At 34.8% G+C, this 17,622-nt stretch overlaps 2 protein-coding genes across 2 annotated transcripts in view; one reads left to right on the top strand and one right to left on the bottom strand.

Annotated features, from left to right (window-relative positions):
- LOC111049754 (GTPase-activating protein and VPS9 domain-containing protein 1) overlaps nt 1-3,770 on the top strand; it is a 96,782-nt gene extending 93,012 nt beyond the window's left edge. Inside the window, exons 26-27 of the mRNA XM_039433413.1 lie at nt 1,531-1,737; nt 2,904-3,770. Coding sequence (XP_039289347.1) covers nt 1,531-1,737; nt 2,904-3,050 — 354 coding nt within the window. The 3' untranslated portion in view covers nt 3,051-3,770. The remainder of the gene's footprint in view (nt 1-1,530; nt 1,738-2,903) is intronic.
- Nucleotides 3,771-13,107: 9,337 nt separating this feature from the next.
- LOC111049764 (calmodulin) overlaps nt 13,108-17,622 on the bottom strand; it is a 55,446-nt gene continuing 50,931 nt past the window's right edge. Inside the window, exon 4 of the mRNA XM_022335925.2 lies at nt 13,108-14,129. Within this exon, the coding sequence (XP_022191617.1) occupies nt 14,101-14,129 (29 nt within the window). The 3' untranslated portion in view covers nt 13,108-14,100. The remainder of the gene's footprint in view (nt 14,130-17,622) is intronic.

The following is a 17,622-nucleotide window of genomic DNA, read 5'->3' as shown; positions in this document are numbered from 1 at the left end:
CAGCAGGCTCGCTTCGCTCGCCTGCATTTTTCATTTGAGCATTTTTATCATATGTTAGGACAATCCAGTCGGGGGTTCAGAGTAAACGTCTGGCTAAACGGATATGGCGAGCGAAGCGAGCCTGACGGCTAGTAATATAATATTTCCAGGATTGAAGTAGCAGTGCCCAATCAATTTTTTCGCGAAAAATGCATTTAAATCTTCAACTTGGTGCCAACCTAACAAAGTCAACTCAACTTAATGCCAACCTGACAAAACTATTAATTTAGTTGCCAGTTAACAACTGTTTCGAAGAGGTACTCTATCTAGATTATAGTTCTATAGTAACATGTGATATGGAAATTTCAATTATAATAAAGAGATTGGGAGAAGAAGAATATACATGCTAAAGGACGAACTTTAAACCCTTAAAAACAACCCTTAGAGTTAAAATATTGCCAAAAGATTTCTTAGTGCGCCTCTAAAGGGCCAACTGAACATACCTACCAAATTTGAACGTTTTTGGTCCGGTAGATTTTTAGTTATGCGAGTGAGTGAGTGAGTCAGTCAGTCAGTCAGTGAGTGAGTGTCATTTCGCTTTTATATATATATATAACTCTACATTACTATAGTGAGGTCCACGTTATAATGGCAGTGTTTGATTAGCAATGGTATTGCTATCCTTGTCTATCATTCAACAAAGCGGATAGCGCTATCTCTTTCTCGCTTTGCTCTGTTGCCAGATCGTCTTTTAACAATGTATAATTAATAATTAATCAACAAAATATTTCATCCTAATTGTGAAAATTCATTATAAAATTATTGAAAAATATAATTGATTATTTTAATCGAGAATGAACAGTTAATATTAAGGTGCGTACAGATTTATGCGCCGCGAACATGAGCAATTCACTTTCAATCAGCTGATGTCAAGCTTTTTATATCTGTATCTTACCGTTTCTGTAAAAATACAGATATAGTCAGCTGATTAAAAGTGAATTGATCATGTTCGCGGCGCATAAATCTGTACGCACCTTAATATTAACTGTTCATTCTCGATTAAAATATTTTTCAATAATTTCATAATGAATTTTCACAATTAGGATGAAATATTTTGTTGATTAATTATTAATTATACATTGTTAAAAGACAATCTGGCAACAGAGCAAAGCGAGAAAGAGATAGCGCTTTCAGCTTTGTTGAATGATAGACAAGGATAGCAATACCATTGCTAATCAAACACTGCCATTATAACGTGGACCTCACTATAGTAATGTAGAGTTATAATATTATAATTACCACTCAGCCACTTATATAAGTCAAATGATTTTTCTCCTATTTTTCTCCACTGACCTTAGTGTTCCACTTTGACTCCGTTTAATATGTTTATAACTTTGTAGGTGGTTCACTTTGACACTGTCCCTATTACAGGTGTTCTGTTGCGAGGCCATGTCGGCACATAAAACGGCTGGTGACAAGGTGTCTTGTGTTCCGCATTGTTGTTATCTCACTTTGTCATTGTCTGACTTTGTCGTTGTCTCACTTTGACAGGTGTTCTGCTACGAGTGCCCGTGGCCGTCAGCCCAGGCCGAGTTGGTGGCTATGTCGGCGCACAAGACGGCCGGCGACAAAGTGTCGTGTGTGCTGCGTTGTTGCACCACCATTCTGAATCTGCTGTCACTGGCTGCAGCTGATCAACTCAGCACTGTTCCGGCTGCCGACGATTTGGTGCCTGTGCTCGTTTATGTGCTAATCAAGGTCAGTAAAACTGTAATTATAGATAAAATAAGATAATATGCCATGGTATAGGCAGTTTATGATCGAAATTTCACTGTTAACTCAAGCCGATAGTCCTAGTAGTTCTTTTTACTTTCCTTGCCCTACTACCATAGGTAAGGAAAGTATTGCTTTCCAAACAAAATTAAGGTACCCTAATTTCAAGTTTTCTATACGTTTCAAGGTCCCCTGAGTCCAAAAACATGATTTTTGGGTGTTGGTCTGTGTGTGTGTGTGTGTGTGTGTGTGTGTGTGTGTATGTCTGTGAACACGATAACTCCATTCCTAATCAACCGATTGACTTGAAATTTTAAACTTAAGGTCCTTATACCATGAGGATCTGACAATAAGAAATTCAATAAAATTGAATTCAAAATGGCGGATAATGACTAAAAAACCATGTTTTTCACGGTTTTCTCGAAAACGGCTCTAACGATTTTCTTTAAATTCATACCATGGATAGCTATTTATAAGCCCTATCAACTGACATGAGTCCCATTTCTGAGAAAATTGCAGGAGCTCCGTAATATACTTGAGAAAAATGGCGGATAATTACTAAAAAACCATGTTATTCACGGTTTTCTCGAAAACGGCTTTAACGATTTTCTTTTAATTCATACCATGGATAGCTATTTATAAGCTTTATCAACTGACATGAGTCCCATTTCTGGGAAACTAATGGGGGGTCCACCCCATCCTTGAGAAATGGACTTTGTAACCTCCTCGTGCATGAGGTAGGTAGGTAGAGCAGTTCATAAAAAGAACACATAGTCGAGATATTTCATCTGTAGAACAGCTGTTTTGACGACTTTAAAAAAATGATGACTAAAAAAAAATCATCGAATTTCACAATTTACACAACGGAAAAAGTACTCTGAAAACAATAATTATATATACACATATACAAAAGTCTGATCGTAGTTTCAAATATGAGCAATGAAAGTTGTGTGAGTGTACCACACCAGATTTTTCGGGAAGCCATGTGACGCTGGTAATCTCTCAGGGTAAACAGCTAGTTTTCGGGGTGATTTACAGCATTTAATTGGTAGTTTCGTTTAATAACAATTATTCATTAATAAGCATTTGAACAAATGGAACTTCCAATTTATTTCCATCAATATAAAATGTAATTGGTTTGTGTTTTGCAGGCAAACCCACCCTCATTGCTATCAACGGTGGCTTATGTGAACAGCTTCTACGAGAGTAGACTGGAGGGGGAAGACCGCTATTGGTGGGTCCAATTCTGCTCAGCCATAGAGTTCATCAAAACTATGGACTATGTGCTCAGTGACTAAGCCACCTCTCCAAACTTCTTTTTCAGTCTTTCTTAATAGTTTTAAGCATATCTTTGTTCTTCCTTTTTCAGTTTAATTCTCATCTAAAGGTACAATACCTGAGGCCAGACCACATTGGGCGTTTTTCAGGCGAGAACACAATCAGCCAATCTAAAACCGTAAAAATTCTTGATATGCTCTGGTCCTAAGCGACAACTGTACACGACTCTATCCACGCGATGACTGTCGTCTATTAGGGCCAAGCCACACGAACCGTTTTTAGACGAGTTGGCAGGTCAAGAAGAAGCTCTTTAATTGGTTGATTGAGTTGATAATCGGAGAGCTTCCTGCCCTGCCGACTCAACTGAAAACGCCTGAAAAAACTCTTTGTGTGGCTCGGCTCTATCGGTTAGGGTCAAGCCACACGAGGTGTTTTTCTCGCGGACAGGTAGCTCTCCGATTGGTTGATTATCAGCTGATTCCCGAGGGCCAACCCAATCAAACAATTGCAGAGCTTCCTGCCCTGCCGACTCGTCTGAAAACGCCGGGGAAAACGCTTCGTATGGTTTGACCCGTATTGTCCCCGTGTGCAAGTTGAAAATCTATCCTACTTTTGATTTAAACCTAAAAAATATTATGCAAAATACATGATTAGGGCTAAGCTTCCTTTACCAGAAGATATGGTCACATGTATTATGTTGCATTCCGGGCTCAAAAAATAGCTGATTTATATCACTTTTTGTGTAGTTGAGAAGTTGATATTGTGGTAATTATTCATATTGAATGAAAAAGACTAAGAAATTGTCAAAAAACCACTGATTTATTGATAATTAGAAAGACCGGTTTCGGTTATTACACCATTGTCAATCTGTGATAAACTGGATAAATTTCTTAGATAACCTGGATAATGGATAAATTTCTTAGTCTTTTTCATTCAATGATTTATATCAGTTTAAACCGAGATTGTCCAAGTGCCGTTTGTTATGTGATCATTTTGATACTAACCAACAGCAGATTCAATTCAGTATAAGACCCTAAGGCATTGTCTGTGAACTCCATCTAAAAAAAGGCAAAATGCCGGGAAAAAAGCTTCGAGTTGCTTGGCCCTAATAGATTGCAGCCGTTAATACAGTCGTCGTTTAGGAATTGGACCTTAAGGCCTGTCATTCACCAAAAAGGTACATCTGAACAGGTTTCAATTATTAAGGCCCATTTGCACAAAAGCTGTTTAAATTTTAACCGTGATTAATTTATTCCAGGAGAACCAATCAGGGAAAACCGTCTTTTCTAAAAGGCCTTCTCTGATTGGTTCTCGTGAAATTAATCACGGTTAAGATTTAACCGGCTTTTGTGCGATCGGGCCGTAGTCATGTAAGATTATTGTACTTTTTTTTGTGTCAGTCGGAATTATGTGTCGGTATAAGGTGATCGGAGAAGAATTGAATATTAAAGCTGGATTTCCACATATCAGTGACCAGTACCGTATATAGTTATTTGTGCAACTAGTGCGCAAAGTGACAGTTTGCTGCATCGAAAGAAACGTTTACGCCCGAGCCGTAGGCGAGGGCGGAATGGTTTCTTGAGTGCAGCAAACGAACTTTGCGCACGTATTTCACATTAAATTTTTCCTACAGTTAGCATTGAATATGAAAAGTGGGTAATTATGGGTAAAATTGCCTGAATAATGTAGTAGTGTTTGAATGGCGGGGGGCAGCTGTGTGGTGTGTGCTGTGGTGGCACTGTGCTGTCGTTGTCCTCCATTATAATATCTACTTAATAATTAGCGCGTTGTGCTTGGTTGCACCTCTGCTCACTATAGCAGCCACAGCAGTCACTGTTACCAACTTCATTTTGATTTTGCTGCACTGTTGCTCCATATAACCTACTAACTATTTTGCGTTGTCATGCTGCAAATCTGGAGTACGCAAAGTACTCACTTTGCGCACTAGTGCGGAAAAGTGATTCTTTGCAGCCTGCAATCAGTGCACAAATGGTCACTTTTCAGGGTATCTGTAGGAAAAATATATTATCAATGAGTTCTGATTGGACTGTTCACGTAAGCGAGTATCAATCGTCTCATTAGAACAAATAGGAATAATATTTCACTGATATTATTGCTAATCCAGCTAAATTATTTCTGATTAGTAGATTTTTGTGTACGTTTAGCACGCAAAAATACTTGAACTTGAAACCCTTTAATCGTGTTCAGCGCACGGTTACATTTTTAGTTGCGGCTACAAGCTGCTAAGGGATCGCGGAATTAGAAATGTCCGGAACTCAATGTACATGGCATTTCCAATTCCGTGTTCCCAGTGGAGTTGAGCTACTATTGTCCCTGGGCTACAGGTATATAGGAGAAGAATAACCTTAACTAACCATATCTAAATTTGAGAGAGGAATAGTACAAGGTTACCTTGTTTTTCTCTCCCTATCATTTTTAAGATGTACTTGTTGTATGAGTCAATAAAGAATAAACCTGTACAGTTGAACCTTTTGGTGTATAGACGGCCTATTCTTTGATTTATTTTATTTTATATAGTCTTGTATTAGTGGTATTGTTTTAATTATTTTGTCACCCACAGGCTGAAGGCTGTGTTCTTGGATTAGTACCTTTTAAAATGAGTATTTTCGGCTTGATCTAGAGTCTATAGTGATGTTCACGTTATAATGGCAGTGTTTGATGAGCAATTGTATTGCTATCCTTGTCTATCATTCAACAAAGTGGATAGCACTAACTCTTTCTCGCCTTGCTCTGTTGCCAGATCGTCTTTTAAAAATTCAGAAATATAATTAATTAACCAAATATTTAACCTTTGTTTATGAAAATTCATTATGATATCATTGAAAAATAAAATTTCTTACTTGATAAAATTTAATTGATTATTTTGAACGGGAATGAACAGTTGATATTACATCAATAAACCGGCATCAGTTACCCTCCATAGAAGGCATTGACAAGACAGAGGATCGGCAACGGTGTTCTCCTATCTTTCTCCACTGCCATTATATCGTGGACCTCACTATAGACTAGATCAAGAGAGATACTCTTTGATATTTCTGTTGTATATTTCAAACTTTTGAAAAGATTTCCTATATTGTACCTAATAATGTCTTTTCAATTCCTACTAATTTTTAGTTTTGAGGCTCTGAAACATCAGTTTTGAAGATTCGATTTGTTTTGTATGTATTGATAAGTGGAGAAAAATATTGTAATTAATGCTATTTTATACTACATGGATGTTTTTTGGGGAAGGGAAGTTCCCATAAGTTTATAAACATTTGAAATGTTGATACTGCTAAATTGGAAAGATTTCTAGTTGAATAATGAATGATATTAGTCTATAAACTTTTGTGAAGCATTTATTTGTATCAATCCTGTTTATTTGTGTACTCTTGCAATTAATTATTGTAGATTTAGATGAAATATTACCGGAAAATATTTATTATTGAGTGATAGGAAATCAGAGATATTTTTTGGAGCTTAATTAGTTGTAGATACAACGAAAAATGTAATTAAGACTTTGAATTTTAGTTGATTAATAAGGTGTAATGGTCAGTAATAAGTTCTAATCTTTATTTAGGGTAACACATCATACGATTACATAGTGATTATTTACTGACATGAAATATCTGTATTCAAGCATTTTATCTTTGTTTAAATTTGTCAAATATTGTTCTAAACTATCATGAGTTATAAGTCTACAACACTCAGTGCCGGTTGCACAAAATCCGGTTAAATCTTAACCGTGATTAATTTCACGAGAACCGATCAGAGTCTTTCACAAAACGCCTTCTCTGATTGGTTCTGGTGGAATTAAACAAGGTTAAAATTTAACCGGCTTTCGTGCAACCGGGCCTGACAGATATAAATATGTTGTGTTAACTCGTACATAATATGTAATTAGTTTATTAGTAACCTTTCAGATCTCTACATCAACTAAGATAAGTTTGATTTAAATTAGAATTTATTATGTTTCCAGTAATTTATGTTAAATGTTAGGAGCTGTTTTGAAACATGAGTAGATTCAATGAAAAAGTACACTCGTTATTTCTACACTTACTTGAATAATTTATTTCTTTCTTGATCAAGCTTCTGGATTTTATCATAATGTTCATAATTCATAATGCATTTGTGTAGCTGTATTCTATTTATAAGATCATAAACAATTAAATTTATATTATTGGTTTTAAAGCAATACGGAGATGGTAGTTGATATTTTATGTTTTAAATTCTGTTGAGGCTAATTCTTGAGTTTATTTGACTGTCGTCAAATTATAACTGTTATTACAACTTTCTCAAGATCATATTAGGGCCGGGTTCCGAGCTCGGGATTTAGATAAGCTCTAGACTTTGAACAGCTGGAGTCAGAAAATTGACTTTCCAAAACGGGGCATAGTCGCAGCAAAATAGTAACAGCAAAATAAATCTTTATTTTCTTATTTCTCTATAATTGGAAACGTTTTTCCTTGACGAGATTAAACATTCCTAAATAATTCAAAATAGCTGAAACTCTACACTATTTTCACTTGTGTTCAATTTTCTAGTTTTTCGAAATTTAATTCAAACGTGACTATGACAATGACTGCGACTGCGCCCCGTTTCTGAAAGCCAATTTTCTTACTCCAGCTGTTTGAAGTCTGGAACTTAGCCAAAACCCGAGCTCGGAAACCGGCCCTTAATGTTTTTAGGCATTACTGAAATTATTTGATATTTTATCATTGTTTTAAATTCGTATGAGATCATTACTTTTGATTTACTATATTATTTCTTAATGATTTTTCTACCATGTAAGAAATTCCCTTGAAATTATGTCATATTGTTCAAAGATATCTATATTTTTGTAAATAGTTTATTTTTTTAATTGATCCTATTTTGAATTTTGTATAGATAATAAATTGAAGATTATTGTTGGAATGTTGTCAAGTTACAAAGTATTTTAGAGTTATGTACAGTATAAAATGTGTGTGTGAGTGTGTAAATGTCTGTCTGTGGTAGATACTAATATATGTTGATTTTAATTGCATCTAGGAAAGTTTTCAAGTTTTAATGATTTTGTTATTAATTTTAGTAAGTTTTAATTTGTATGTTCACATTATTGTGGTGTGGTATATGTTTTATTGCAATAGTATGATTTAAGAAGACCCAAATTTGGGAGTTTTAAACTATTTTTATAAATATTTTAACCACAATATATGCTTACGTCTATGTGAGACAATATTTTTGTAAATAGGAGAATTATTATTGTAAAAAGGAATTATTTTTTTAAAGTCTACATGCAGGTGTATTGAGAATCAATTTAAATTATCATTGAATGGGAAGGATAGATGCTATTTATAAGGAATAAATACTGTCAGTTTTAAGTGTATATCACTATATAGTAGCCTAGTTGATCGGCAGCTTATTATATTTAATAATCTATATAATATAAAAGTTTAATCTATCATTGGATGATAATATGTAAATAAAAGTTAATTATTCAATTACTCTTATAGATAACAACATGTCAGATGATATTCAACTTATTATTTATATATTAATTATATTACTGTAAGGAATGTATATTTTCAGAATAATTGGTTGGATTACAGTGAACATGTAGGCTACTGTAAAATATGAATACGGCTAGACTGCTTTTGTTTAAAAATATATTATTTTCTAAAAACTGAAGTATTCTATTTTTCAATGTGTATTCCTCTTCATAATTCGGTTAATTTTAAAGGTAATTTACTCATAGAATACCTATTGTACATAAACGTCCTTGAACTAAAGTAAAGTTTAAGGAATTTTTATTGTTCTGCATAAAAATGGCTAACGTCGAAGATTTTAGTGGGCATTTTCGCTGCATATTTTTACTTATCTATGTTTTAGTTTTTGGATATGTTCTGAAGTGGAAATTTGGAAAAAATATGGTTTGAACTGTGCTAAAATATGCCATCTGGTCGCTGGGGGTGCCAAATGAGAATCCGACATTTCAGGTAAAGCTTAATCTATGGAGCAAATTTCAGCCAAATCTGAGATACTTTTTGTTTCACGATGGGTTAGTCCATGGTTTTTATCAATTTCTTGTGAAGAATAAAAATCGCTCAAACTTTGTGATCTTATGCTCTTTGATGCGAGAAACACGAATCTGGAATCCGATTTGCAAAATTCCTTACCGTTCATGAGATATGGCCGTTTGAAAACTTGCAAATTTTATGTTTGAAGCTGCAAAACTCACCCTGTATAGTAGCTGGGGGTGTCTAATTTGGCTCTGAAATTTCTCAATTAAAGCTTCATCTATGGTGCGAATTTCAGCCAAATCTGAGATACTTCTTTAATTCACTGTTTGCACGATTAAAAGCTCTATTAATAGTGCATATTTCAGCCAAATCTGAGATACCTGCTTTCAGTTTTTCTCAAACAAAAAATTAAGGACTTCATGTCCTTAAGGACAACTTTTTGTCCTAAAGAAAACTCTGAATGGATGGTTGGATTTGTTTGATTTTGGTATCAAATGATGATAGATCTTGAAAATACAAAGTCTTGCATTTGATGACATTGAAAATAAACACATATAATCCAACTGAAACAAACACACATAGTATTTAATGAAAGTAATCAGTTTACGCCACCTCTTGCTAAGTTCTAACTCCCTGTTACATTTCTCTAAAATACAAATGAGCTCAGTAGTCACAAAAATCCTGAGAAATTTGAATTTCCCGCTCAAATAGTAGCTCATTTGCATATTAGAAATGACCAACGTTAATAGACAGAAGGTTGATCACTCACAGGTGAAAGATTCGAAGTGGTGGGGGAAACGCCAGCGTGACGTCACGTGTAGTAAAAAAGTGATAGAGTAACCACACTGAGCATACTGTATCTTCAAATACATCGTCGTTTAATCCCCTCAAGATTGACCTAGAACTTAAAAATTCTCCATACTTATAGCGATTGAATCACTGATTCTAATGATGTTGTTAAATACTTCAAGTTCATTCAACTTGTATGAATAAAGTTAAGTTGAAAGTTTTTCAAGAATCTAAAAACGTGACACGAAAAAGATAATAAGCTGGAAAAGCGTTAGTAGACAACGTTATACTATTATAATTTCAGATTAACCCATAAAAAATCTTGATAAACCAATGCATTGCAATAATCCGATAAACCGATCCCAATAAATCCGAAGAATTTCATTCATATAAATGCACTGAACATATGCTGGTATCGAGCACATGTTCTACGAGAATCAAAATATCTCATCCCTGAAATTCACAAGCTGATGTATAGCCAAACTACAAAATATAAACACGACCTAGAAGATGAAGAAACCTTGAGGATTTGAAAGGGAAGGTTAGGAGGTAGGGTTTTTGCTTTTATATGGCAAAATACTTGTATTATTCAAATGTTTTGATAATTATTGTAAAGCAGAAACAGAAATCTTGCATGTCAGAAAATGTTTGTGTTATATAATTTGACTATACGTCACCGTATGATTCTCAAGAATGCGATATTCTGCCTACTCTGTACTACAGCCTACGTCACGACTGCAGTTCCCCCACTCTTCTGTCTACTAACTTTGAGAAATGACCAGATTTCTACCAGGGCATCAGAAACATAGAAGAGGTACACAAACTATATCAGTGTTGCGGGTTGCCTATGCGTGCATTGGAAGGCGTTGAATAAAATCTGCTACCTCTTCAAGTGTTCTGACTCCCTGGTACAAAATTAAAACCAACTAATATACCAGGGGTATAAGTACCGACTGACTGACTGATTTGAGCGGGAAATTCAAATTTCTCAGGATTTTTGTGACTACTGAGCTCATTTGTATTGGATGAGAATTAGAACAGCACAGCAGAAAAATGCAACAGGTAACGAATTCATTTTTCATGAATCCAAAAATTGCTCAAATTTGCTCTAAAATTGTTGTGTGGCAGAGAGGACCAGGAGTCCTAATTCCGCCCTAATAAAGGCATATAATCAATCAATCAATGATAATATATTTGACGAGAGAAACAATATAATGTCATCACATTGGCGAAATTCCTTACCGTTCATTAGATTTATGGCCGTTTGAGAATTTGCAAATTTTATGTTTGAAGCTGCATAACTCACTCTGCCAAATTTGGCTCCGACATTTCTCAGGTAGTTTCATCTATGGTGCAAATTTCAGTCAAATCCGAGATACTTCTTCTTTTCAATGTTTGCACGATGGTTATAGTCTATGGATTATTTCTCATTATTTTGTGAAAAATAAAAATTGCTCAAACTTTGTGATCTTATGCTCTTTGATGCGAGGAACACGAATCTGGAATCCGATTTGCAAATTCCCTACCGTTCATGAGGTATGGCAATTTGAAAATCAACAAATTTTTACAATCAAAGTGGTAACACGTGTTTTTGTTAGCACCTTGCAACAAAAGGATAGGTAACCCGCAATACTGTTCACTACCTCTTTCAAGCTTCTGCTCCCCTGGTAGAATTTTAGTCGGTTATAATTTTGTACCAGGGAGTCAGAATACATGAAGAGGTAACGACATAGTGAGGTCCACGTTATAATGGCAGTGGAGAAATAGAACATCGTTGCCTACATTCTATTATAGCCTCATCCATAGATGAAATATAGCATAATCAGATATCCCATGGTATATATAGGTCGTTCATGTTCCAAATTTTAAGCCGATTTCTGTCAACTCAAAAGCCGATTACTGTCTGGCCGGTAAGAACGGCATAATATGTAACAGAGAAATTTGGAACATTAAACGTCCTATACCATGGAATTATCTTCTCATGCTATCTTTCCTTTATGGGTCTATTCTTTGCCAATTGAACAATATTAGCATTAAGGGTGAATACACATAGTAAACGACAGATGGAAGAAAAATTAAAAGTCTGCATGGAAAGACGTCAGTGTGCGTGCGTTGTGATATTGGATAACCTGTGAAGGATTTTTTCTCCCGTCTGTCAGCATACGTTCGTCTGTTCACCTCAACGCTGGTCTAGTATACAGTAAGTCTAGTTACATACGCATCGATTTTTGGACGTACGATTTTCAGCCGTCCTTATAAATTTTATTAGATTAAACAGATGATGTTTGTCAAGTTCCGTTTAATCTGATAGAATTCATAAGGTGCGTACAGATATAAGCGCCGCGAACATGAGCAATTCACTTTTAATCAGCTGATGACAAGCTTTTTATATCTGTATCTTACCGTTTCTGTAAAAATACAGATATAATCAGCTGATTAAAAGTAAATTGCTCATGTTCGCGGCGCGTATATCAGTACGCACCTATAAGGACGGCCAAATATCGTACGTCCAAAAATAGATGTGTGTGTGAGGCTTTACTATGTAAACATATTTTAGTAGCTGTAGTCTAGTATAGTGGATCCACTGCAACCTCCAGGGGCCTATTGCATGAGAAAATACTAATAATATTGTAGTCAGCTGCTTATCAGATTAGGAAATTACTAAAGTATTAATATTTTCTCATGCAACAGGGCCCAGTTAGTTATCTATTTATGTTCACTTTAAACTGTAAATTATTTACAAGGAATGCAGAGTTCCAAGTAAATCTATGACCGATATTCAAAGCGATTTCAATTTCGAACTAAGTCAAGTAAGTAAAGTTCAAGCGAAGTCACAACGACACGGATTAAGTTCAAGTTGACTTGCTGAGGTACTTACTTGATTAAGTTTGAACTTAATATCGTTTTCAAATACGATTAATCGTTGATCGTTTTACGAATAAATTCTCGTTCAAGTATTCATCAAGTGGTAATAAGAGCGATCACTTTCGACTGTTTGACGCCAGAAAATACAGTTCAATAGAGTTTTCTCAACCTTTCCAATTCCAGCAATAAACTATTAAGATACATCCGGTTGCACAAAAACCTTTGAGAAGTGGGTTTCTCTGTTTGGTTCTCGTGGCATTTAACCGTGATTAAATTCTACAAGAACCAATCAGACAAGGTTTTCCTGAGAAGTGGGTTTCTCTGATTGGTTCTCGTGGCATTTAATCTGGATTAGAAGTTAATAGACATTTGTGAAACCGGTGGAGTTGGATACACACACAAACACGCAATAACAAGCAACACATTAACCTTAAAGAAGAAACACGTTTAATTGTCTTTTATTCATTTTAAATAATACACCAATTGATTGGGTAATAATTATTTATCAGATTAATTTATCGTTTGCAAATTGAAGGAATGTGTTTTGGGGCCCTAACGCGAGTTGCTAGCCACAAGGGAATAATCGGACCAAGAACAACAATCATTACACAACTGTTTTCAGTTATTATCAACAAAAAATAATCTAAAACAAACAAAGGCCTGCAAGCCGTTATTTTCTAGACACCCACCGTTTTACAATTTTAACCGAAATCGTTTCAAATTTTTACCAACACATAAACCGAACACAGTTCGTAAGTGAAGTAGGATGTCGATAGTTGCAGTAAAGTAGCAAGTATTACAAGGTGCGTACAGACTTATGCGCCACGAACACGCGTATTCCACAGCTGATACTATGCTTACTACATCTGAGTGAACAGAAACTTAAAGATACACATATAATATGATTGCTACATCTGAATTCGTACAAAAACTGTTGAGATTCAGATATATGATTTATTATATCTGTATCTGTACAGAAACTGTCAAGATACACAGATATAATAAGCACAGCATCAGCTGTTGAAATAGACGCATGTTCGTGGCACGCACAAGTCTGCACGCACCTACAAGTACATTTGTAAACAATAATAATAATAATACCACATATGTAACATTATTTCTAAATTATTAATGTTTTTTTACAAAAATTTACACAGATATTTTATTATTATTATTAATTGCATCACTTGACCACTGATATAACATTAAAGCATCACTTTGAGTGTCTGTGCTACTGGCAGACGTCTGCCAATAGAGATGAATGCTGTGAGAGAGATGTTTGCTTGCTGTTCGGTGAGAGATTGACGACAAATGCAGCGCTCTTTCTTCTTACTTCTTCCCATCATTCTTCTTCTCTTTCTCCCGCTTCGTCGCCACTCCCCAACGCACCTGCACTGCCGCTAAATTTGCCGTTCGCTCACTTGGATGTCATCATTGTAACGAATTCTGCAACAAACAAAACTCAAATTAATTCAACTACACAAAAACATAGTGCAACAACATAAAGCCTCCAAATTTCCAACTAAATAGCTCAGTTTTGACAAATCCTATACTCTGATAAGAGACTCTGGGAGGCTTTCAAAAACAAACAGAAGTTTTCTCGTGAAATTAACTACGATTAAAATTCAACCGGCTTTTGTGCAACAGCCATAAAATTCAGCTTAAACATTTGTTAAATTACAACCCCCCCCCCCCCAAAATAAATACAAACGACATAAAATAAACAGAATAGATTGGAACTGAATGTAAAGGAATGCATCCTCCATCAAAAAGTAATGCAACTCCAAGAGGTGTAATAGCCCTTGCAATGTTAGTTGCCCTTCTCCCAATAATTCTAAATTAAAAAATAAGACAGAATAAAAAAAAGAAAATCCCCTAAAATGAGCAACACAATCTGAATCCTACAAAGGAAAATATATACAATAAACCACCTTCTTGCAAGTAATTCAAATTAAGAAAAAAAGCCTCAAGAGTTTAATTCATCAGTACCACTAAATAATAATACCCTTCAACAGAAAATATTTCAATTTTAAATCAAAATAAACTACATACGTTTCTCTCAGTGGACTGAAAAGATTATGATATAGCCTACAGTATCATAGCCACCTCTAATACACGGCCCCGGCCTACGATATTGCAACGTCGCCGCCTAGGCCTAGAATCTAATGCATGATTGGTGAAAAAGATCAGCTGGTATTTTTCAAAATCTTCTTCACCAATCATGTATTAGTTTCTAGGCCTACACTGCGACGTTGCAATATCGTAGGCCGGGGCCTTGTATTAGAGGTGGTTTTGACAGTATACGTCTCTCATTGAAAATACTACAGTCTGAACCTGAGAAAGAGTTCGAAATTATTATGAACAATATACTAGGTTGGATAAGTATACTTCCATAAATTGAACTGTTTAAAACTAGATCATTTAAAATATTTATTGTTTAGAGTTTGAAAAGGTAATTGTTTGAATTTTAAAGTTTGCTTATTATTGTCACTATGATACAGATAATCTGTTTAGTCAATTGTATCCTTCACATCAGTTTCTAGATAAATAATCTATCCATCAGATTTTATCTACATCAAACAACGTTTTGCATATTTTCATTCTGAACATTGAAACGTTCCACTAGATTATGCAACAAAACACTTTTCATCATGCAGTACTGGTTGCTTGTAATGTGTTTCAAATAAACACAAACATTATTAGACATTGTTATCTATTTCACTTGCTTTCGGACTACATGCATGGATAGCACAAGCTTTGAAAGGGTGGTTGCCGTAAACAAAGCCATAGTGCATTCGTGTGACGTCAGCACAGGTAGGGCTCCTACACCAATAAAAACTCGTTGATTACAGCTGATCTATATGATCTAGGGCCGGTTTCCGAGCTCGGGATTTAGCCAAGTCCTAGACTTTAAACAGCTTGAGTCAGAAAATTGGCTTTCCAAAACGGGGCGTAGTCGCAGTCATTGTCATAGTTACGTTTGAATTAAATTTCGAAAAACTAGAAAATTGAACACGAAATAAAATAAAAGAGAAAATAAAAAGCTGTGACTACGCCCAGTTTTGGAAAGCCAATTTTCTGACTCCAGCTGTTTAAAAGTCTAGGACTTAGCTAAATCCCGAGCTCGGAAACCGGCCCTAGATCATATAGATCTGCTGTAATCAACGAGTTTTTATTGGTGTAGGAGCCCTACCTGTGCTGACGTCACACGAATGCACTATGGCTTTGTGGTTGACTGGAGGTAGTGGTTGAGGCTGGTTTAAAAAGTCAATAATTAGACCATTTCCTTCTTAAATCATTTTTCAAATTCAACCTTTACACTCTCTATTTATGAAATTTCTACATAAAGAGACGGACAGTCCAATAGTACTGAAAAGTATCTAAAAAAATATATTATTTTCAGCCTGAAATTCAAACACCTATCGCTTAAAATTATATCCAAAAAACATCAAAATATCAGCAGTACCACATTTATTATAACCCATTTAGTATCAAATGTGGCCATTTTTTTTTCAAAAAATAAAAAATTCGGGTACTTTGTAATGTTGGCAGTCTCATACATGCAAAAAGGTAGGGATACCAACATGCAAAGATGGGGAAGACATTTATATAAAAAATACTTGACTTATAACAGTTTAAGACATTTAAAATGACGTTATGTAATACATAGAGTATTTGATTAGACCATAAAATTGACAAATATTGGAGAGAATTATACAGGAAAAATAGTATATAAAATTGAGAAGTACAATAAGGTAATACAATATTATTTAAAAATATTACTGTGTTTTCAATTGGGGAAAAATGAGATAGAATATCATTTAGAAAAATGACAATACATTTAAAAAGTTTCAGAAATTATTGTAAAGTATATTAGCTAGTCGAGAAAATACATCAATACTCTATTTTCAAGAAAAAATGGACAAAAAACAGTAAAATTATCGAATAAAAATACAGACTTCAAGGGAGGTTAAAAAATTATGGCATAGAAACATATAGTTGGGGGAGAAAAATTCTTCATTTTGATCCAAAAATTGTAGTTCTGTCAACCTAAACATCAATTAAAAATTAAATAAATTTGAAACATCATCTCTTATCATAACCATCATCCTTCTTATCCACGCACAAGCCTGGGGCTCATGTGGGCATTACCCTCAACAAACAAAAAAAACATATTAACAAATAAACCTTCCAGAATGATTATCAGAGAATGCCTACACTTCAAGTGCTACCTTAAAAACCCCAGCAGAAGCAAATTTATTTCAACCTATTTGAGAAAATTGAACATACACTTGAGAAAATTGAAAATAAATTTCAAGAGCTACACTATCAATAATATCATAGCCCCCTCTAATATGTATTAGAGGTGGCTATGATATTAATGATTCTGTCAATAACTGTAACTTTGAAAGACAATAAAATTCTATTTATTCCATTAATTCATTTCATGATATACCTAAAGAAACAATAACAATTGGTAGATTCTCTAGAAAAGAATTAAATAGCAAGCTCATTTCCAAAACAAAACTATAATTTTAACAGTGGAACCTAGACTAACCAATCAGACCGAGCCTTACAATAAAAGTCGAAAATAGCAGCAGAAATGCTAAACAAACCATAAGCCATAAACTACCAATTTCACGTGGTAGAGTACCAACTCAAAACTAAACTTTAGTATCCATCATTTTCAAAAATAGATTGCACAAATCATAATAGCTTTCAAGTCTTGTTACGACCTTCAAGTCTTAACCAACTTCTTCTGATTCTACACCTACATTAACAATAGTACTCAAATTCAAATAACGCAGTAGCTGAAATCTTCACAATCGAGAGAAATCGTAAACGAATGTGAGGTCCACGTTATAATGGCAGTGTTTGATTAGCAATGGTATTGCTATCCTTGTCTATCATTCAACAAACCTCTTTCTCGCTTCAATCT

This window comes from Nilaparvata lugens, chromosome 7 (assembly GCF_014356525.2).
Source record: "Nilaparvata lugens isolate BPH chromosome 7, ASM1435652v1, whole genome shotgun sequence".
NCBI classification, from domain to species: domain Eukaryota; kingdom Metazoa; phylum Arthropoda; class Insecta; order Hemiptera; family Delphacidae; genus Nilaparvata; species Nilaparvata lugens.
The sequence above is the reverse complement of the archived record's forward strand: the minus strand, read 5'-3'. Positions and strand labels throughout refer to the sequence as shown.